The sequence below is a fragment of the Solanum verrucosum genome, unplaced genomic scaffold (assembly GCF_900185275.1).
Source record: "Solanum verrucosum unplaced genomic scaffold, falcon-dt-bn FXZP01000108.1, whole genome shotgun sequence".
Lineage (NCBI taxonomy): Eukaryota > Viridiplantae > Streptophyta > Magnoliopsida > Solanales > Solanaceae > Solanum > Solanum verrucosum.
The window spans coordinates 78,611-101,372 of NW_026020274.1; the positions used below are offsets into that span (position 1 = coordinate 78,611).

Here is a 22,762-nt window from a genome sequence, read left to right on the forward strand (position 1 = left end):
GTAATATTGGGCCCGTAAATGGGCCTTTCATTATATTGGGCCCATATCACGGGCTTAAAATTATCTAGTATCTATATAAAGTAGAATATAAAAACGGTGATGTGTCACATCTCAATGACCACCATTAGTATTTAAATGATATTTATCTATTTTATCTGATTTTTGAGCTTTTATCTCATTTTTCTAAAATATATTCATGATAAGAAAACACATTAAATCCCTGCCGAATATAAACAAACACGTTCTAATTTCACTAAATTACTTCAGCCTTGCATTTATCTTCTTTTAGTACGTTTCTTTTGACCTTTTGTCTTTCTTTTGATAACAAATTTAATAGAATTAAAAGAAATCACATTTATTTATGCATTTATATGAATCATTCTAACTTCTTTCATCACTTTACCATACTATAAATGAATGAATAAATAGTGTTTGCAAGCAAAATGTGCATGCTTTCTCTCAAGAACACACAACTACATATGCTCGATAATGTTTGCATATGAAATCATATATGCATCTGCATACAAAGATGCAAAATATGGAGTGAATGTATGTATTTTGATGTTTTCCTTACAGAAAATACATAAAGTCACCACTGAAGTTATTTCATATTTGTATAAAGACACTTTAATTTTTAAAGTGTTCTATCACCCCACAAAACCTTTTAATATATTTGTGCTTTTGAAAACACTTTTACTGTTTGGCAATTAATTCATTTTAAAACACTTTTACTGATTTGGCAAATACTTAATTTTTCACAAAAAATAATTGTTTATCCAAATAGGTGCTTCTGGCCTCCCAACAACAATGTCAAACATGCTCTGATAAAAAACTGCTTATTTTTAGAATAGAAAAGGGTTATATTTGCCCCTGTACACTTAGAAACGGGTTATATTTGTCCTTCGTTACACCTTTTTTATATATTTACCCTACCATTCAACTTTAGGCACATATTTACCCTCCAACGGTTAAGTCTCATATATCTATCTTTTATCATCCTATGTGACATCTACATGGTATGCCTACATGGATATATATTTATTCCACTTAATATTTCATCCTAATTTAATTATTATAATTTATATCCAATTTCAAATATTTTACCTACTCATTTAACTCATAAAACCCCAATCCTAAAATTGGGGTTTCAATCTATATTACTTAGATTTGAATCTTTTTTTTTCGTATTTCATGATAATTGTTTTTGAAGGTGGCAATATATTAAGAGCTCTGTTGTTACTTTCGTTGAGTCCTCTGTTATTCGTTCTTGATTTCGAAGCTAAATTGAGAGTTATGGTGTTCATAACTTTCTTTGGGATCAAAATTAAGGATGTTAAGTGTGTTGATAGAGCTGTGTTTTACCTAAATAAAAATTTAAAAATTTGAATGTTTGTGTTTATGAGGTGATGAAATCAGCCGGGGAAAGAATGGTGTTTACTGGTATGCCTAGATTTATGGTGGATTACATTGTGTTGGGAATTATTTGAGTGTATCTAACAGTTTTCTTGGTCTCATTGTCTGTCAGATGAAAAGAGATACGAAAATCATGATTCTTGTTCTTATTATATTCCAAATCTGGATAATGGCATTGATTACTTTACTCCAAAATTTAGCAAATCGTTAAAATATAAACGTATCAATATTGACGATTTTTTATCTAATATTTTAGGCCATTGTTAGCAGATTTAATAATTGTACTAAAAAAGTCAATATCGTAATATAATCTACGGTATAACAGTTAAATTCTTTTTTTTTTTTTGTGATTTTCTTTGGGAAAGTGACAATGAAATGGATTGACAGTCATGGATTAAATGGGTGGATAAAATATTTGAAACTGGGTATAAATTATAATAATTAAATTAAGAAGAAGTATTAAGTGAAATGATATATATCCATATAGGCATGCCAAGTAGATGCTACATATGATGATAAAAGTGGAAATATGAGACTTAATTGTTTGAGGATAAATATGTATCTAATGTTGGATGATAGGGATAAATATATCAAAAAAGTATGACGGATGATAAATATAACCCTTTTCTAAAAGCATAGGGACAATTATGACGGAGGGTACATATAAAAATAAAATATTCTTGAATAAAAATCAATCAAACTTAAGAGATATGTTGATTAATTAATTGATAAATATGTATATATGGAAGAATATTTTAATCTTTCAAAAGTAATTTTCTATTTTTATTTTTTTTAAGAAGCAGAAATTTTTAACTCGTGAAAAACTATTTTTCTTTTCATTTAAAAACTGTTTTAAAGATTTGACAAACACTTTTTTTTTTCTAAAAAGGAAAAAATACTTTTATCCTCTCAACAGCAATGCCAACTCTCAATCTTGAATGAATGATTCAATTATTTTAAACAATCAAAAACCCCAAAAATTCTGTTAATATGAAATAAAAGGAGTATCACCTATTTTAATTTCAAAAGCCAATGAATGGCTTCAACCTTGAGAAGAAATGAGAGCATAAACCCTAGAAGGTCTTGCCCAGTTTTGGGTTTCTGCCAGGATGCTTGTCAAAGCTCGAGCTATATTATTCAACTTTGAGGGTAATGGGTTTCTCTTTCGATACTCAACGGCTGTGGCAACTGTCCCGACCCATTTCACAGAGAAGTACCTCATCAACTCACTCGGATTCTCCAAACAAGAAGCTCTTTCTGCATCCGCAAAGGTAACACGCACTAATTCCTCCAAGAATCCAGCTTTATGCGTCAATTTCTTGAAACAAACAGGTTTTAACGACACCCAAATCAAAATCTTGGTTTTCAAGTTCCCAGACTTGCTATTCTATGATGTTGAAAAAACCCTTAAACCCAAAGTGCACTGTCTTTCAGAAATAGGGTTATCTGGTCCCGAGTTAGTCAAAGTCCTTTTCAGAGATTGGGCATTTTTTCAGAGAGGATTAGATAACAGTATAAAACCCCTTTTAAGTTCACTTAAAAAGGTGTTGGATAGTGATGAAAATGTGGTTAGGGTTGTAAAGAGATGTTCTTGGTTGATTAGTTACTATAAAGGTGGAACTATGGAAGCCAATCTGAATTTGTTGAGATCATTTGGCTGTTCAAATGATAAGATCAAGCATATTGTGCTTAGGAATCCCAGCATTCTTAAACATAGCACTAAGAAGCTTGAGGAATTGCTGCATAGGGTGGAAAAAGAAGTTGGCGTTTCTCCCGACTCAGCAGTGTTTCTCCACATTGTTAGTGTGCTTGCTAACTTGAGTCAAGAGAAAGTAGACACTAAAGTTGGAGTCTTCAAGAGTTTTGGGTGGTCTGACACCAATATTCTCACCATGTTGCAAAAGCTACCTTACTGTGTAGCCCTATCAGAGGCACGAATTCAAACTGCATTGACATTTTTGATGAAAGAAGTCCGATACAAGTCTATTTACATAGCTTCTCGCCCTTCGCTTTTAACATACAGTTTGGAGAAGAGACTAATGCCCAGGTATGAAATCTGGAAATTTGTCAATGAAAAGAATCTCATAAAGAGTAGGCAGGAGTTTTACACAGTTATGACATGGCCTGAATCAAAGTTTTTGGACAAGTACGTGTTGCCTGTCAAAGCTGATATGCCTAACTTATATGATTTGTACCTCAAGAGGATAGGAAAATAGAAACTACTTAATCTTGTTATTTCTTTTGATGGACGTCACGGTGATCTTTGTTATCAGCAAGGCAAAGTGAATTTTATTTGATCAGATTACCTTTCAAATCTACATTACTGTTAGTTCACTTGTTGCGAGTTAATAGTTATCCACTTTTTGGTGCTAGTGGTAAGTAGAAAAAGAAAGAAGACGGCTATATTTTTTAAGTTCAGTTGGTGCTTTCAGCAAGTACAAATGACGCAGTTGTTTTCTCTTTTCCTGTTGTATGCGTCTTAAAGGATTCGGCAGTATCATCTCAATAGAGAGAATAAAGTCAACTGCTTTTGTAGTTCTCTTCCTTGTTTATGTGCTATAGTTGCTAGTTGCTACCAGTTTACCTTTTGCTCATTTGACTGTAGCTAGGATGCTATATGGAAAAATATTGACTTTAAGTAAGTGAAATGTTGTCCTGGTTTTGTTAAGCTTATAATATGAGAAACTATACAGCAACAACTAAGCCTTAATCCCAAACAAGTTGAGATCGGCTACATGAATCCTCAATGACCATGTTTCTCCATTTAAGCTCAACTCATGTCATCATCTTGCCAAATAAAAATAAAGGTGAAAGATAAGCTTAACATATATAAACAGTAGTTATAATAATAATAACAAATATTAAAATTTCTCTATGTTTAATTGGTATATAAATACATGATAACGTGAAAATACTCAGAAAGACAATATATTCATAGTTTTATGTATTTCAATTTGGAAGAAGTAAAGAAGAATACTTTCCTCCTCTTTGTGTTTGAAAGAAAATGATTAATATAGAATGCCGTTCTTCCTCCTTGAATTTTCTAACAAGAGCTTGGTTTAGAACCTGCTTACTTAGCTTCTCATCCTTTAATTTTGGTCTATAGTCTGGAAAAAAGGTGGAGCCTCAGATGCAAGTCTTTATACTGTTCTGTGCTTAATAGAGTCTAAGTTCATAGAGTATTTTGTGCTTCCCTACAAGGATCAGATGCCTGATCTGTATGAATCTCACAAGAAAACTGTGGCTCCTTAATAGTTTTAGTTTACTTTTGGCACTAAGGGTGTTGCGACTTGCTTAAAAATTTATCCAGATATTTTGTTGCTTTTCTTTTTTCAGTTGGTATTTCGAATAATATCGTCTGTGTTGCCAATAATCATTTTTTTGCTGTTAAAGCAAAATACCATTGGAGTGTTTTTGCTATTCAAACTTAATTTGCTTTCTAGTGACCTACATCTTTTCCAAAAAAAAGCACCAATCATTCAACAAGTATCTCTAGTATTTGATAACATGTTGCTAGCTAATAAATGTCTCACTTGATGTCTTTTGTTAATGATGAACCACAAAGTGGCAGGTTCTATATCTTCCATTAAGTAGAAAAGCAAGTGAATGAACTACTCTAGAATTGCTGTTATACCATGAGGATATATTGCTTTTAACTCATTATACAATAATTTTGTGGGGTATATTGCTTGTACTGAAGTAAGTTTGGGTGCCTAAAATTACTTCTTATGTGGCAATAGACTCTAGTCTTAGTCAAATGCTTGGCAAGCTAGTTTTCATCATAGTATGGTGCTAAGCATATACATTATGTTTCTGCAAATGATAGTAGCTAATTAGCTTGTTCTTCGTGGAACTGCCATACCTTTTTCCTTTTTGGGGGGTGGGGTGGGGAAAATTTAGAGCTACTAATCAGAGCTGAAAGAACCCTTAAGTGGTTGGTCGATGTTCATTTGTTACATTTAGAGCTACTAATCAGAGCTTGCAGACTAAGTAATTTTTTTTTAATCATGTAGCCGTCCAGCTAATATTCCTATTGGTGCTACACTTTTCTGCCTTGAATACTGAATGATATTTGTCTCCATCATTATAAATTTCTTTAAAAAATATACTGTGGTGCAAGTTCTCCAATAGCTTGCAGTTCATGATAATCTTAAAATCGTTCTGAATTTATCGGGACTCACGAGCTATATAGTTGTAGGAATATCAAGTTAATATGTGTCTACATTTTCCACATCTAGATTTATTGTATTTGAATAATGAAATTCATATAGAATTATCCTATAGGAAACCTCAGGATATTCTGTGATTAATTACCTACCATATTTTACATAGTTAAGGACTCCGAGCAACTCTAGGACATTGTTGATCAAGTCAATGAGAAGCCTTTCTATTCTCACAATATTTAATTTAGCTTCACTTGAGCAGAAGATAGCTCTTTTGTTGAATTTTACAATGTAATGTTAGCTACTTGGCGGAATTACTGTTTCATCTTACCATTTGTTGGTCTTGGTTCAGATTTGGTCGACTGGTTTGTTCTCTCATGTATAACGTAATGTATTACGTTAGTAGATGAAATTTGGTGTGAGATGAATGAAAGTGTTTGACTGTTTTTAATCAACCATCATCTTTTTCCCAATTCCTAACTGAATTGTTATTCAAACTTGAAGTTTGTGCTCTTGTTTTGCTTCTCCATGTTGATCAAAGTGCAAGGCGGTGAAGTGCCTCATCTGTTATGCATGTAAAGCTAAATTTAGATGCCAATGGCCCAATGGTGTAGCCAGTATGGAACATGACGGTAGTATTTCTCTATGGTGTCGAGACGAGTTTGCGTTCATCCCAACTATTGCTACCTCCCATTAAACATGTTTGTAATTTATAGTTTCTTCTAATTGTTATTGTAATTGGAATACTATTTTGGTTACTTCAGTGCAAGGAGGTCCCAAGTTGAAGCAATGTCTGCAAATGAACCTTTTTTCCCATTTGAAGCTGAATGTGTGAAACTCAATCCACATTGGGATGGCTCTTCTCATTCTGGCCAGAGTATACTCCGTCCGTTCCATATTAGTTGTCCACTTTTTCTTTACCTGCCTTTCAAAAAATCAATGTTATTAATTTCAAATAATATAAAAAAGTATTGGGAATCTATGACCAAACACCTACTTAGTTTATCTATATGTAAACACCTTGAAAAGTTGAAAAGTTTTTTTTTTGATAACTAATATGAATATTGCCATAACCAACAAGAGGAACCAATACACATAAGGGAGCACATACTTTCATAACCATCTACCTGGAAAGTTATTACGAGAAGTTAGGCCTTCAGAATCAGACTAGTACAGATAATCCTACGAATCAAAATTGCTATAATTACAAGCTCTCCTACTAATTTTAACATCTCTCGTCTTTCTACAATGTCCTTTTTTTTTTTTGGTAAAATTAGAGCTTTCATTTATAACCAAAAACATGTACAATTTGAGTTCCAGCAGCCTGGACAAGCTGCTCCTACATACAACCAGCTAATTCACTAACATTTACAAGAAAAACAAGAATCTTATGAAATTCAACTAGGATATTGTGTTACTCTCTGCAACACTCCCTCCATGCTATACTATTTCTTCCTCTTATATGTATGTGTATCACTATATCCTTAATGATCACTTCAGAGAGGAAAGGTTTTTGTTGGAATCGAATGAAATTTCTAGCTTGCCACACCTTATGCACAGTCATATCAAACAAACAGCTAGTTATCTCAGCTTGACCTCCTCGTCTTCTAGCAACTTGGCTCATCCACTTCACCTCATTTTCCCAGTCTTGTATTTGTCTGTTATACCCCATCCATTGTAGCAACCTCCTCCATATCCTCCTAGTCACATCACATTCAAAGAATAAATGTGAGTGTTTCTAGGTGTTGCCCACAGAAGGCACAATCAGGGAGAACATTAATACCAAACTTTTGCAATCTCTCAATTGTTGCCAAACGTTTCTGTATAGCCAGCCACAAGATAAACTTGTATCTAGGATGTATCTTTGGATGCAGAACAAGATGTTTCCAAGTCACTTTGGGCTGAACAGGCAATAAGTTGACATACATTTTATGGATTGAAAGTTTCCCTCCCTGCTGGGCATTTCCAAGTTGTTGATGTAGTGTTCCATGGCTTTGTAGTCGAGTGATCAATTGTTGTCTAGATTCCAATACCTTTCTCACCACCCAGGAAGCTGTTTTAGGGATTTGGACTTGGGTAATATCACCCTTCTTGATATAATAACTGTGCACCCATTGAACCCAAAGACGGTCCTTTTTCCTGTTGATATCCCATAGTAGCTTTAGAATTGCAGCTAAGTTCCAAATGCATAGATTCACTATATTTAGTCCACATGCTGCCCCTGGCAGGCACACATTAGACCAAGCCACAAAAAAGCTTTCTTGGACACTGTCACTGCACCTGTCCTGCAAATTTGCTCAACTGTCTTCATGACCTTCTTAGGAATGAGGAAAATCTGAGCCCAATAAGCTTGAACTCCAAACAACACTGCTTTTATTAGTTGCATTCTACCAGCATATGACAATAACTTGGCTGACCAGCAAGTAATTTTAGATGTTATCTTCTCAATGAGGGGCAAATAAGCAGCAGCAATCAATTTCTTTGAAGAGAGAGGTACACCAAGGTACCTACAATGTCCTTTATCAATGTCAAAATTGAAAGTAGTTCAGTTTTTCGCATAGCTGCTACAATCTCCTTTTTAAAATGCTTCTAGTGCTTCCTTTTAATTCTCTCCTACACAAGTTGTATGCTCAACCAATTTGATAAACCAGATCTCAACTACTTGTCAAAGCACAATCTGCAAAAAGGTAGAGGGGTGTTTCTGTAATCTTCATGTCACATCAACAACATTCATCACTATCTATAGATACGTTCCAAAGTATCTCAATCTTACTTTGGTAAGTAGCCTCCATGTACAGCTAACCAAAGAACAAATCTATGTCTAGGTTGAGCTACAGTTGCACATACAAGATTGTTTACTCTCCATCTGATGTGAGCGTCAATAAGTTTATTATAACTACTTGTTATAGAATAGTTTTGAATAATTCGCGATTGAAAATGATAACTAAATGCAGAAGTTGTTAAAAGGAGTTCTAAAATATATATACGAATAACCACACGTTTTATATTTGTCCTCCATAGTATAACGAGGATAAAACTACACCTTAACTAAAATGTGAATCACATAATTATAACTAAAAGTAGGTCACGAATGGTAATTATTGTAAACTATAATTGACCATTTGTTTTATTTGATGTGGATCAATGAAAATTGACCATTTGTTTTGTTAAATTTCATGTCATAATTCTGTTAACTTAAGGGCATTTTTTAATCTAAACAAAATGTTAAGGACATTTTTAAATCAATAGGTGGAAGGAGAGCATTTTTGAACTATTTCTAATACGACATTTCCGAGCTTTCCCCCTCTTTTATATGCAATAATGGCAATAAGCTTAGTAATTCATTTTTAACATTTAAAAGTTTTTTGCTGCTCTTGCAACGTTAGACCGTTGGACGATATGCTCATCAGATTCAGAGGCACTCACACTTCCATATTTCACTGCAATGGCGTCGGTTTGTGCAGCTTCAGGTCTCAATTTCTCTACTCATCAACCTCTACTCCTGCCCCGACCCATTTCTTGGTCAAGTATCTTGTTGATGCTCTCGGATTCTCCAATGAAGAAGCTGCCTCTACATCCTCCAAGGTAACTTCATTGAAAACCTTAAAGAATCCTGATTTAGTCATCAATTTCTTGAAACAAACCGGTTTCGACAACACCCAGATGAAAAAAATTGTATCTAGAGCACCCAAAATGCTACTCCGTGATGTTTCCAAAACCCTAAAACCCAAATTTCAGTGCCTTATGGATCTCGGGTTGTCCGGGTCGGACCTAGTGAATGTAATTGCTAAAGATGTACAAATTATTGATAGAGGTTTAGTTACTCATTTGAGACCTACCATTGATTTTCTTAGGAGAATTTTGGGTAGTGATGAAAATGTAGTTAAGGCATTAAAGAGAGCTCCTTGGTTGCTTACTTTTGGTCCTCACCATACTATGGAGGCTAATCGATTGTTGTTGAGAAACTTTGGGTTTTCTGATGAGAAAATAAGAAAACTTGTGGTTATATATCCTAATTATCTTACACAAAAGCCTGAAAGGATTAAGGATTTGTTGCATAGAGTGGAGAATGATTTTCAAGTTCCGCGTGACTCCCCTTTTTTTCATTATGGATTTCAAGTGTTATCCTCTCAAAAAAAATCTATGTTGGATAGAAAGATTGGAATTTTCAAGAGTTTTGGATGGTCTGATGATGATATACTTGAGATGTTCCGGAAGTTACCTTATTGTATTGGGCTTTCAGAAGTTAGAATTCAGGAAAAACTGAATCTTTTCATGAAGGAGCTTGGTCTTGGACCGGCTTACTTGGTTTCTCATCTAGGTGTTTTGATCTATAGTCTGGAAAAAAGGGTGGTACCTCGGATGCAAGTGTTGAAAATTTTGGACGAAAAGAAGCTCGAGAGAAGAAACTTGGCACTTTCTAGTGTTCTGAGCATATCTGAGTCAAGATTCATAAGGTATTTTGTGCTTCCCTACAAGGATCAGATACCTGATCTGTATGAACCACTCCAGAAAACGGTGGCTCCTTAATAGTTTTTGGTTTACGTTTGGTACTAAGGGTGCTGAGATCTTTCTGAAATTTTCATTTTGTAATTCAATACATTTTGACAGGTAACAACTAAAACATCATTCGTATAGTCAGGATATAGTTTATTGAAACGTCTTCTTCATATTTACAAGTCTGAACTGCGGTAAGCTGTACAGTTTCAATACACCTTGTTGTTAAGCTGATTCCCTTGGGCAGTTACCTCAGAGTTTGTTCCAGAAGACAGAAATCAAATACTATTTCTGCTTACTCAATTGGTCAGATCAGATGTTGTTGACATCTAAAGAATTTTTGTGGTACCTTTGGACTCTTTTAGTCCTTCTCTTAACTTTGATGTGAAGTTGAAGTGTTGAACATTCTTTTTCATCATACTTTGGTTATTGAATCCAACATGTGGTAGTTTCTTCTAAATGTAATAGAAATTGCATTACTTCTTTGGTTATTTCATGAATTCATACAGGTGGGATTTCATTGAGAATGCTGTTGATGCCTATGTTTTGTCAAACAAGTTAGGCTCTACTAGGCTTTTCATTAACTTTAATGGTGAATCTCCCATTAAAGTTATATAAATATTTATATGATTATTGATTATTATTTCATTAAAATACTAAAAAAGTACAAATCCCTTTGTCCAGATTTATTTGGCATATACTTTTCTTTTTTGGTTCGTTCGAAAAAGAGTATCACACTTTCCCTAATTGAAAAAAATTAACTTTGGAATTACATATTTATCTTTAATGGAATGATTTATAGCCATACAAATAAAATATCAATAATTATTTTTGATCAAAAATTTCAAAAATCTTAATTTTTTATAGAAAAAAAACTTAATGTTAAATCAAAGTATGTCACATAAATTGAAATTAGTGGAGTAACTAAATACAAAAATGGGTTGAGCTTGTCCCGGGTTAGCCTCTCATGTGTGGTTATTGCATAAGAGCGAGAGTTTTATCATGTGTGTATCCAAAGGATAGCGGCTGCAAGTTTTTCTTGTCATAAAAAAAATATATAACAAACATAATATATAAATATGCTCTTTAAATTGACTTCAACTGATATCTATGTCCTCCAACTTTAGTTGTACACAACTAGGAGGGTATAGATATCAAAGAGGACATATATAACTTTGGGTGTGCACAACTAGGAGAACATAGATATCAGATGAGATCAAGTTAAAAGACACGTTGACAGCCTTAAAAACACCTCTACTTGACTAAGTATGAGGTCACAGATATTAGACGAGACATAATAAGTGGTCTCAAAATCTTGTAGAAGCATAAGACTCTTAATAAAAAAATCGAGAAAAGTATTGAAAAACACTCCTAAACTTGGTGAGAATTTAGGGATATATTTCACTCATATTACAAGATGGGCGTGTATATTAATAGTTCAAGGATAAAACTAATAATTTCCGCGTCTTTTCATTTTTTTTTTTTTTTACAAAGTAAAGTATACATTGCTTCCCTAGGACTTGGGAGTATACTCTTCAAATTGCAAAAGAAATGCTTATCAGATTTAGAGGCAAAGCTGTAGCTGTATCAACTCACAGCTCCATATTTCATTGCAATGGTTTTGGAAATTTCCTTTCCTCCTACAATTTCAGATCTCAGTATCTCTACTCATCAACCGCAACTCCTGCCCCAACCCATTTCTTGGTTAAATACCTTGTTGATTCTCTCGGATTCTCCAATGAAGAAGCTGCATCTGCATCCTCCAAGGTAACTTCACGTAAAAACTTAAAGAATCCTGATTTAGTTATCAATTTCTTGAAACAAACTGGTTTCGACAACACCCAGATGAAAATAATGGTTTCTAAAGTACCCAAATTGCTATTCCGTGATGTTTCCAAAACCCTAAAACCCAAATTCCAGTGCCTTATGGATCTCGGGTTATCCGGGTCGGACCTGGTGGATGTAATTGCTAAAGATTCACAAATTGTTGATAGAGGTTTAGATACTCATTTGAGACCTACCATTGATCTCCTGAGGAGGATTTTGGGTAGTAATGAAAATGTAGTTAAGGCCTTAAAGAGATTTCCTCGGTTACTTTCTTTTCGTGCTCATCATATTATGGAGAATAATCTACTGTTGTTGAAAAACTATGGTGTTCCTGATGAGAGAATTAAAAAACTCATGCTTAGAAATCCGAGTTATTTTGCTCAAAATCTTGAGAGGATTAAAGGTTTGTTGCATAGGATGGAGAATGATTTTCTCGTTCCACGTGATTCCTCTAGTTTTCTTTATGGATGTCAAGTGTTAAACTCACTAAACAAGTCTAAGTTGGAAAAGAAGTTTGGAGTTTTCAAGAGTTTTGGATGGTCTGATGATGATATACTCAAGATGTTCCGGAAGCTACCTTTTTGTGTTGGCCTCTCGGAAGTTAGAATTCATAAAGCACTGAATCTTTTTATGAAGGAACTTGGTTTTGGAACTGCTTACTTGGTTTCTCATCCTGCAATTTTGGTCTTTAGTATGGAAAAAAGGGTGATACCTCGGATGCAAGTGATGAAAATTTTGGACGAAAAGAAGGTTGAGAGGAGAAAGTTGGATCTCTATTATGCTCTGAGCTTAGCAGAGACAAAGTTCATAGATTATTTTGTGCACCCCTACAAGGATCAGATGCCTGATTTGTATGAACAGCTCAAGAAAATTGTGGCTCCTAAGTAGATTTTGTTTATTTTTGACACCAATGGTGCTGAGATCTTTCTAAATTTTCAGTTATAGTTCAATACATTTTTGCTTTTCATTGTGAACAGGTAACAACTAAAACAGAGTCCGTATTTCCAAACATCATTGGTGTAGTCAGGACATAGTTTATTGAAACATCTTCGTCATATTTACAAGTCTGAACTGCAGTAAGCTATACAGTTTCAATACATCTTGTTGTTAAGCTGATTCCCTTGGGCAGTTACCGAGAGTTTGTTCCAGAAGACAAAAGTCGAATACTTTTCTGGTTACTGCACTAGTCATCTGATATCTGATATTCTTGACATCTCAAGAATTTTTATTGTACCTTACTTTAGACTCTTTTAGTCTCTGACTTATCTTTGATGTGAAGTTGAAGTGTTGGAACATTCTTTTTCATCATACTTTTGGTTATTGAAATCCAACATGTGGTATTGTTATTGAAATTGCATTACTTTGGTTATTTCATTGTAAGGATGCCTATGTTTTGTCAAACAACTTGGCTCTACTAACTAGGCTTTTCATTAACTTTAATGGTGCATCTCCCGTTAAGAAGACTGATATTGAAGTTATAGAAATATTTGTATGATTATTCATTATTATTTCATTAAAAATAAAATAAAAAAGTTCAAATCTCTATGTCCCTATTTATTAGGCACATACTTATCTTTTTAGTGCTTCCAAAAGATTATCACACTTTCCCTTATTGAAACAATTTAACTTTCAAATTACACATTTACTTTTAATGGAATGATTTATAATTCTACAAATAATCAATGATTATTCCCGGCCACAAATTAAAAAAATCTTACCTTTTTTGCAAGTAGACACACTTACTACATAACAAGTCTTTGTCTAAAGAGTCTATCTCAGCTGAATCAAACCAATCACTTAGAGATCTATACCATCTGTCATACAACACCTCAAATGGAGCCATCTGAATACTGGAGTGATAACTATTGTTGTAGGTAAAGAGTGATAACTGTTGCTCAAATGAAGCCATCTTAATACTGGAGTAATAACTGTTGTTGTAGGCATAGAGTGATAACTGTTGTTGTAGACAAACTCTATTGAGGACAAGTGCTAATCCCATCGAGCACCAAAGTCAATCACACATGCTCGAGGCATGTCCTCCAACATTTGAATCATCAGCTCGGACTGATCATCCGTTTGAGGGTAAAAAATTATACTCATATTTAGTCAAATATCCAAACCATGATGTAAAACCCTCCAAAAGTGAGAAGTGAACAATGAACCTTGATTAGAGACAATGGAAACGAAAACTCCATATAGTCGAACAATGTGACTGATATAAAAGATGACCTAACTTCTCCCCATATACTTCACCCGAACTTATCTAATTATTGCCACGTTAAATGCAAAATAAAACGTAAATATCTACTTGTTCAACTCTATTAAGTTTAAAAAGGTCACCTTTATTTGAGGTTCTCTTCTTCGAAAGTAAAGTATACATAGTTTCACAGTTGGAAAGTTGCCATAGGACTTGGGAGTGAACTCTTCAAGTTGTAAAAGAAATGCTTATCAGATTCAGAGGCAAAGCTGTAGTTGTATCAACTCACAGGTCCATATTTCATTGCAATGGCTTTGGAGACCTCCTTTCCTCCTTCAATTTCAGATCTCAGTATCTCTACTCATCAACCGCAACCCCTGCCCCGACCCATGTCTTGGTGAAGTATCTGGTTGATTCTCTCGGATTCTCCAATGAAGAAGCTGCATCTACATCCTCCAAGGTAACTTCACGTAAAAACTTAAAGAATCCTGATTTAGTCATCAATTTCTTGAAACAAAATGGTTTCGACAACACCCAGATGAAAATAATGGTTTCTAGGGTTCCCAAATTACTATACCATGATGTTTCCAAAACCCTAAAACCCAAATTCCAGTGCCTTATGGATCTCGGGTTATCCGGGTCGGACCTGGTGGATGTAATTGCTAAAGGTTCACAAATTGTTGATAGAGGTTTAGATACTCATTTGAGACCTACCATTGATCTCCTCAGGAAAATTTTGGGTAGTGATGAAAATGTAGTTAAGGCGTTAAAGAGATTTCCTTGGTTGCTTTCTTTTCGTGCTCATCATACTATGGAGACTAATCTATTGTTGTTGAAAAACTATGGTGTTCCTGATGAGAGAATTAAAAAACTCATGCTTAGAAATCCGAGTTATATTGCTCAAAATCCCGAGAGGATTAAAGGTTTTTTGCATAGGATGGAGAACGATTTTCTCGTTCCACGTGATTCCCCCAGTTTTATTTATGGATGTCAAGTGTTAAACTCACAAAACAAGTCTAAGTTGGAAAAGAAGTTTGGAATTTTTAAGAGTTTTGGATGGTCTGATGATGATATACTTGAGATGTTCCGGAAGCTACCTTTTTGTGTTGGCCTCTCTGAAGTTAGAATTCAGAAAGCACTGAATCTTTTCATGAAGGAGCTTGGTTTGGGAACTGCTTACTTGGTTTCTCATCCTGCAATTTTGGCCTTTAGTATGGAAAAAAGGGTGGTACCTCGGATGCAAGTTTTGAAAGTTTTGGACGATAAGAAGGTTGAGAGGAGAAAGTTGGATCTCTATTATGCTCTGAGCTTACCAGACACAAAGTTCGTAGATTATTTTGTGCAGCCCTACAAGGATCAGATGCCTGATTTGTATGAACAGCTCAAGAAAATTGTGGCTCCTTAATAGATTTTGTTTATTTTTGACACCAAAAGGTGCTGAGATCTTTCTCAGTTTTCAGTTATAGTTCATTACAGTTTTTTGCTTTTCTGTTTTCAGTTTGTATTCTGAAAACACAGTCAGTGTTGCCGAGAAGTCTGAACTGCTGTAGGCTATATGCAAAAATCAATCTTGCAAATTGAAGCTGATTGGATTCGACAGATCTTGTTGATAACTAATTTCCTTTGTCAGTTACCAGCAAGTTTGTTCCATAAGAGAGTAAGTCAAATACTTCCTCTGCTACAAGTCTACAACATTGCTTTATCTGATGTTCTTCTATTCTGTCTGAGTTTGATCCTATAAAATCTTGAATCGAATTATTCGCTAATCTATCCATTTATAAGGACTTGATGGTTAGTTAGTTCGTTAAGTCCTACCTTTTACTATTGATTAACATTTAAAGCTTCAGTCTTTGTCTTATAAAGGATGTGAAGTTGAACATTCTTTTTCCCTTTACACTTTCCTAGTGCTTGAAATGATACAGTAAACTCTTATTTAGTCTTGGAAGCTAATTACTTGGAAGTTTAACTTGAGTTGGGAGAATCACAACCTCAATGGTATGAGGTATCTATCTGAAATGGAGATCAAAATCAGGGAGAAAATAGTGGTTTTTCATGACAATGGTGTTTAAGCAAGCTTCCTATAGTGTTTTCCCAAGTTGAAGATCTATTGAAAACAATCTCACTACCTGCCTAGGTAGGGGTAACATCTGCGTATTATACTAGGTACGTTGTTGTTGGTGTTTAGGCAAGTTTGCCATAATATCTTCAACTGTTTCGTCAATCAGTTAGTTCTCACTAGCGCAGATATTAAGTAACTCTCCCTAAGTACAAGGAAATAAATCATCCAACCTGTGCAATTATAGTGTAATTCTGCTCATAAAAGCTTTAAGGATATAGGAAGAAGTCATGTATTTTTCTTAACCAATAGTTCCAATTCTTTTTCCAAATAGAAAGAACGCTTAATCAAGCCAAACGAATTCATGAACAAACAAGTATACTTTCGGTATATTTAACTAGCGATTATAATTATTGTTGACTAGCAGCCAAATATGTAAGTACTATTCAAGCATCTAGACTGAGTGAGGTGGATACTAGACTCAGTTGATTTGGACCAAATTGCTTCAAATGATATATGGAGTCCAAGGAATCTACATTTTTTTTTCTGGTCTTGGCCCTTACCTTACTATAGTGGTTCAAGTTAATGGGCTTGATTTCAAGACCCTCATTTAAGTCATAGCTGAAGTTTTATCATTTTTATTGCAAGTTTAGTCGCTTTTAAATCTACTTTACATGGTTTGAAGTTCAGACATACGTGTATGCAGTTTGACTTGTTTTACCCAACTTCACACAACTTGGAAGGAAGCAAGCAATTTGGAACATTTTTACATGAATTTCAGGTCATATATGATTGAACTTTAGTCATTTTTCCATGAATATTTGGCCATAATATAATTGGACTTCAATCATTTTACATAAATTAAATACGTTTATATCTGTAGTATTGTACATGACTAGGTACCGTTGCTACAGAAACGGGTAATCTTTCATCTATATTTGTTTATCCAGAAGTCCCAAAAATCGTTCCATTAAACAATACATGCACTTGATTACTTTGATGACAAGCTTAAGATTAGAAGTGTCAAATAAACGGCTTGGGATGAATTTGAGAATGTCAAAACGTGTTGAGTTTATGAATCATGACTCGCTTAAATGTTATTTGGGTTGAATTGAGTTGGGCTGAAATGAGCCAAAAATCAGATAATAACTCAACTCGTGCTATTCTTATTATGTTTTAAATTCAATTTTTATTTTATTATAATTTATTTGAGTATCTAATAAGCGTTTCCTTGTATATCATAACTATAAAAAAAACATATCAAACTAGAAAGTAAAAGAAGACAAAAATTTTCATGGGTTAACCTGAATTACATATCTGCACGATTATAAAATCGGTTGAACTAAGCCGATTAAAATGAGCTAAATTAATAAATAAGTGAGTTCTTAATCCTGATCCGTGCAAACAAAAACAGATTCTAACTCCCCTACCTAAGATGCAACCCCTCCACCATATTTCAACCTCTTGTTGGGAGACGTTGGAATCATGATTAGAAGTTTACCGGTCTATTGCTTATGTGTCACTTTTTTTTATATGTCATTCTTACTAAAAATAGATGGTCTTTAATATTTGTCATTTTACAAAATCAATGCATAAATAATATTATTCTTCCTATTTTACCCTTTGAAAGTTATTAGCCTTGAAACTATTCATTTGTCCAATATAGAAAAACTAAATAATTAATTCATTTTCATTGGCCCAATTAGTTAATCAAAGTAAATTAATTCATGTTCATTTATTGAAATTTGACTTCAAGAGAACACTAAATAAGGATACAAAAGTAAACTCACCTAGTTTTCTAAGGAACGTGAAACCTAAAATGATGACATATAAATAGGAACGGAGAGAATTACGGCGAATGTTCATAACTTCTAAGAAATTATTTATTATGCGATTATTAACTTTCACACCATTTAACTTTTTCCATGATCTTTTATAAATAAAAGTATTGAAAATTACGTTATGGATACTTAAACATATTTATACTTGAAGAAAAAAAAAACTTGTCTCTCTACATTTGTTGTTTTACATTATTACTTTTAGCTACATTTTATAATATTATGAGCTTAATTTTGTCAAATTAATTGATACTTAAAATTGAAAAATTGTACTTGGTATAGATTTATGGCAGAGTATTCCTGCAGGTGAAGTAAATTAATAAGACATGAAACATGGGAGGAGGGAAAATATACATTAATTAAAGGCATGCATGAAAAGGAAATTTATAAATGCTCAAATTTCATTTATTCCAAAGTTCAGACCTTCACGTTTTACCAGACCCTCTCTTCAATGATCTTCTTTTTGCGTCTTTTGCGGTATAATTTGTTTGAACATAAAAATTGTGAAAAAAGAAGAAGAAGGTATTTATTTAATTTTAAAGTTGGAAATAATATTTAAAAATTTGAATTGGTTTTAAATATAAATACAAGTTAGTCATTTTTCGAATTGAAAATGGCAACGATTTTATGTGTAAACACTATCAATATATACAAACTAAATCCATACAAATAACATAAAAGTCAGTAGTGTTTTCAAAAAAACATTTTTGGGGCAAGTCATGGGGCGAGGTGTATCGAAAAAGCATCGAAGTGTAAATTGAAGACATAAATTCATAGGATGTAAGTCCTAAAATTTGGTGCATAAGCTTCAAGATTAAAAACGTAAGTTCTAGGCGTAAAAACGTACGCTTTGGGAGTTATTTTTCTTTTTATTTTTTTTATTTTTTTTTCTTTAAATCATATTTTTTATTATTGGTGTAATGATATTTCTCAAATAGTAATTGTAATTCTTTTTTTCTTTAAATCATATTTTTTATTATTGGTGTAATGATATTTCTCAAATAGTAATTGTAATTCTTTTTTTCTTCATTATTGGTTATTATTACATTTCTCAAATAAAAATCATAATATTTTTTTTCCTATATATTACAGGTTATTTATTAAAATTTATTTGTAAAATAAATAAAAGCTTTACTTTTACTTATTTTCTTAGTAATAAATTTATAAAATTGAATATACATGAGCTATGCCCCGTAAGTCCATAAGACTTACGCGCCTCGATACAAGACTCACATCTCGCCCCATACTGCATAAAACGTCTCGCCTCACTCCTTTTAAAACACTAAGAGTCAGATTTCCTAAAAAATAGCATCTCATAAGTTTTCGAAAGAAAATAGATACTAGTAAAGGAAAAAATCTCGTTTTGTAGTGGTTAAGAACCAATCTTATCTTTAGATTAGACTTTACTTCTTTGCTTTTTCTTTGTTTATCACTAATTTCATCTATTTGTTTAACAATATGGTACACTTGATAATTATATCACACATATGTACGTGTTCTACTAAACAACTGAAATTAATGCATATTGCCACTCATGTTAATTATATTTGTCTTATAGCCATTTTTTAATACTGGCATTTTCTTGTCCTTGAATAATATACATTCAAATAATAAGAATAAAAATCACAATCGGCTCATCCATAAATAAAACTCCAGGCTGGGATGACGTTGGATTTTGAAATCTTGGACTAGGACAAATTACATATATTTCAAAACGTTCAATTATTTTCTTGGTAAAGCTCGTGTTTTGATTCGAACCTGTATAAAGTGAGCCTTTCATAAAGACAGTAGAGTCAAGTGAAGTTGGTGAGCCATATAATGAGTAACATCTTCTATGATTCAAAGAAAATTTATCCCTTTGATTCTGAATGAACCTTTTCACACTATTTTTATTTGCACTCTACATTTGTTGATACAATAGTTAGGAAAATTATTAGTAAGAGATAAACAAAAATAGTATCGTGTCATATCATATGAATTTAAAAGTTTCAATAAAATTAAATATAATAAAGGTCAAGTTTAAAAAAGCAACATTTGAATTTAAAGTCTTCAATTAAAAAGGACAAGTTTTAAAAAAAGACCAATTGTTTTGGTCAAATAAATAAGTTATAAGAAGCACAATTTCTATTTTTACCTTAGCTCATTTCAGACTATATACACAATTTTTTTTTTGCGCTATTCACTACTAAAAGTAAATTTGTGAGGCAAATGACAATGCACCCTTATTAAGAAAAATATTTAAGGATATAATTTAAATTATATTTTTTACTATTATTTTTTGTGAAATCATAAATATAATTTTGCAAATAGTGCGATTTATCTCTTAGAAAATATCAAACTCATTAAAGGAAATGATAAATATGGAAAAAAATTCAAACATCCATCTTGAACTTTGAACAATTCACTTATTTTGAACAATGCAAGAAACTCCAAAAATTCAATTAATATAGAATAGAGGGAGTAGTAACTGTTTTTTCACTAAAAATATTCAATGACTATTTTAAATTTTCACAAATATTTTGATCGAATTAGTGAACAAAAATAATAGTGTTTTCACAAGTAAAAATCAAGAAGCTTCTTATATTTCAATGATAATTTGTTTTTCACCATTCATTTTTTCAGTGAGCTAGCTCGGTAAAAATTAGTGGAAAAATCATATATTATTGCACAAATTTTCCATTAATTCGTGATAATTTTTCTTTTGAAAAAATGTTTCTAGTAGTAGTTGCCGAGAATCCAAGCAAAGGATAAAAATGTGTTCTCTCTAACATCTTCAACTTTTAAATGAGATGATTACATACTTTAACATGATATCAAAATTCAAATAAAATAAAATTTCTGGGTCCGAATCTCACTGCCACCCATATAAAAAATTAAATAATTAAAGTGTGCTACTTAAAATTTATTCTTCTTTAGAAATCCCTTTTTATCCTTTTCTTTGCTATCATAAAATTTTCATACTTTGGGTCTTGTTTTTTTTTTTTAAGAAAAAAATTATTTTTATTTGTATACCTAGTGGGATTAGTTTAAAGAAGAGAAGGAAACCTGTGAATTTTTGAAAATAAAAATAAAAATGGGCGTGTATCATGTGAAGTTCATCAGGTGTACAATATCCTACATTAATTAAAATCACCCCTCTTTCATTTCAAATTTCATTATATTTTCTCTTATATATATAGTCCACAAGTTTGGTCCAATATTTTCCTTCACATATCCATCTTCCAACTATTTTTTAGTTGTTTGTTTTTTTTTAAAATAAAAATTTTGTTTGCACCAAATTTTCAAGATTCTTAAAAGAAGATGGTGAATACATTTGGAATTTTGAGTGTGTCATTAGTTACTCTTGTTTTAATGTTGTTGGTTGACTCTAGCCAAAGCCTACGTCCATATCATTGTAAGTGCCAACCTATGCTTTATCCTGTCTTATTTTCAAATATAATAAAAAAAACAATGAGAGATAGGAGATAAAAAAAAAAATGTATGCGTGTGTATAATATATGTGTTTTTTCATATGTATACATAGTTTGAGCCGAAAGTAACACTAGGCATGAGCTTTCTTGTGAAGAGTCCCACATCGGTGGTTAATTTAAGGGATGAGTGGTCTCTTTAATATGACTTAAACAATTCTGTCTATATAAGCTAGCTTTTGAGGTTGAGTTAAGTCCATTTTTCCCCCTTTATATGTTATTAAAGTAGGACTCATCTCAATTCCGATTTCTCAATATTGGGCCCTCATTTAAATTGCTCATGTACCAGATGTTCAGCTCTAGCTGTGACATAGTTTGTAGGACTAAATTAGCGACCAATAATCAAAATCTCATCAACAAAGCAAAAATTTCAGATAGTCAATCAACTAAACTATTAAGATTCCCGATAAGTATATATCCAGTCATCCATTTGTAAAATAAACTATGTAATAAAAGTGTATATATATATATATATATATCTCAATTTAGTTTTTTTTTTTTAAAGCATAGAGACAATTGCTAGTACTTTCAGAAAAAAACATTAATGTTGCAATTGATGTCTTTTGCTATGTGCATACATAAATGTTTTCTCCTTATAAAAATTTCAGTTTCCTATCATGGCAAAGGAACAAACAAGGACAATCAAAACCATGTCCACCTTAAGGTAAATTATTACTTCCCCTTCCGCTGTTTAAAAATAAGTGGTGTTTTTAACTTGTCACTCAATTATGAAACCATTTTAACAATTTTGTCACATATGTATAATTTGAAAAATAAAAAATTGAAATTGCAGGAAGAAAAAAAAGGAGATCATGATGTGTTAGGAATGGAGATGTATCCAACAGGATCAAGTTTACCAGATTGTTCTCATGCTTGTGGACCTTGTTTCCCTTGTAAGAGAGTAATGGTGAGCTTTGCATGCTCCATTGCTGAATCTTGTCCAATTGTCTACAGATGTATGTGTAAAGGCAAATATTACCATGTCCCTTCCAATTGATCCTTCCTACGAGATCAGAGTCGCCACTCAAAATTCAGTTTTATTTAATTTCGACCACTAGTTGTGATATGTATGTTTATTAATTATGGAGTACTAGCTAGCTAGCTATGACTAATATTATGCAATGTTGCATTTGGATTATTGTGCCTCATTTAATTTCCTTCAAGATTTTGGTAGTGTCATTGTAAATAGGAGGAATTGTAAGAGTTTTGTAGGTTTAGTTGTCAGTGAAGTAATTTAGAGTGTTCTCTTTGTTTAATTTCTCCCAAAGTTTTTTTTTACTTCATTTACTTGCATGAGATATAAT

At 32.8% G+C, this 22,762-nt stretch overlaps 5 protein-coding genes across 6 annotated transcripts; all 5 read left to right on the forward strand.

The window, feature by feature from the left end:
- The first annotated feature begins 2,472 nt into the window (after positions 1–2,472).
- On the forward strand, positions 2,473–3,703 carry LOC125834074 (transcription termination factor MTERF5, chloroplastic-like). Its single transcript, XM_049513243.1, has one exon. The coding sequence runs from the start codon at positions 2,523–2,525 to the stop codon at positions 3,627–3,629; it is 1,107 nt and encodes a 368-aa protein (XP_049369200.1). The 5' UTR covers positions 2,473–2,522; the 3' UTR covers positions 3,630–3,703.
- A 5,267-nt stretch (positions 3,704–8,970) lies between these two features.
- Positions 8,971–10,106, forward strand: LOC125834071 (transcription termination factor MTERF5, chloroplastic-like). Its single transcript, XM_049513239.1, has one exon. It carries the CDS (start codon positions 8,976–8,978, stop codon positions 10,104–10,106), a length of 1,131 nt encoding a protein of 376 aa, XP_049369196.1. The 5' UTR covers positions 8,971–8,975.
- Positions 10,107–11,624: 1,518 nt separating this feature from the next.
- LOC125834068 (transcription termination factor MTERF5, chloroplastic-like) lies at positions 11,625–12,920 on the forward strand. The gene has a single exon (XM_049513236.1). It carries the CDS (start codon positions 11,625–11,627, stop codon positions 12,786–12,788), a length of 1,164 nt encoding a protein of 387 aa, XP_049369193.1. The 3' UTR covers positions 12,789–12,920.
- Positions 12,921–14,330: 1,410 nt separating this feature from the next.
- Positions 14,331–15,698, forward strand: LOC125834069 (transcription termination factor MTERF5, chloroplastic-like). The gene is made up of 2 exons (XM_049513237.1): positions 14,331–15,531; positions 15,648–15,698. The coding sequence occupies exon 1, from the start codon at positions 14,342–14,344 to the stop codon at positions 15,500–15,502; it is 1,161 nt and encodes a 386-aa protein (XP_049369194.1). The 5' UTR covers positions 14,331–14,341; the 3' UTR covers positions 15,503–15,531; positions 15,648–15,698.
- On the forward strand, positions 15,653–22,472 carry LOC125834083 (protein EPIDERMAL PATTERNING FACTOR 2-like). Of its 2 annotated transcripts, XM_049513255.1 has the most exons (4): positions 15,653–15,737; positions 19,783–19,788; positions 22,067–22,122; positions 22,252–22,472. In XM_049513255.1, exons 1-4 carry the CDS (start codon positions 15,653–15,655, stop codon positions 22,453–22,455), a joined length of 351 nt encoding a protein of 116 aa, XP_049369212.1. In that variant the 3' UTR covers positions 22,456–22,472. The 2 variants fall into 2 exon arrangements, with proteins under 2 accessions (XP_049369212.1, XP_049369211.1); XM_049513254.1 differs by lacking the exons at positions 15,653–15,737; positions 19,783–19,788 and adding an exon at positions 21,235–21,385.
- The last annotated feature ends 290 nt before the right edge of the window (positions 22,473–22,762 follow it).

Bases quoted from the DNA above. Each gene is read 5' to 3' on its own strand.
- LOC125834074 (XM_049513243.1), top strand. From the start codon at position 2,523: ATGCTTGTCAAAGCTCGAGCTATATTATTCAACTTTGAGGGTAATGGG.
- LOC125834071 (XM_049513239.1), top strand. From the start codon at position 8,976: ATGCTCATCAGATTCAGAGGCACTCACACTTCCATATTTCACTGCAAT.
- LOC125834068 (XM_049513236.1), top strand. From the start codon at position 11,625: ATGCTTATCAGATTTAGAGGCAAAGCTGTAGCTGTATCAACTCACAGC.
- LOC125834069 (XM_049513237.1), top strand. From the start codon at position 14,342: ATGCTTATCAGATTCAGAGGCAAAGCTGTAGTTGTATCAACTCACAGG.
- LOC125834083 (XM_049513254.1), top strand. From the start codon at position 21,292: ATGGTGAATACATTTGGAATTTTGAGTGTGTCATTAGTTACTCTTGTT. The intron at 21,386-22,066 runs GTAAGTGCCAAC...TAAAAATTTCAG, and splicing joins AAGCCTACGTCCATATCATT to TTTCCTATCATGGCAAAGGA. The intron at 22,123-22,251 runs GTAAATTATTAC...TTGAAATTGCAG, and splicing joins AAAACCATGTCCACCTTAAG to GAAGAAAAAAAAGGAGATCA.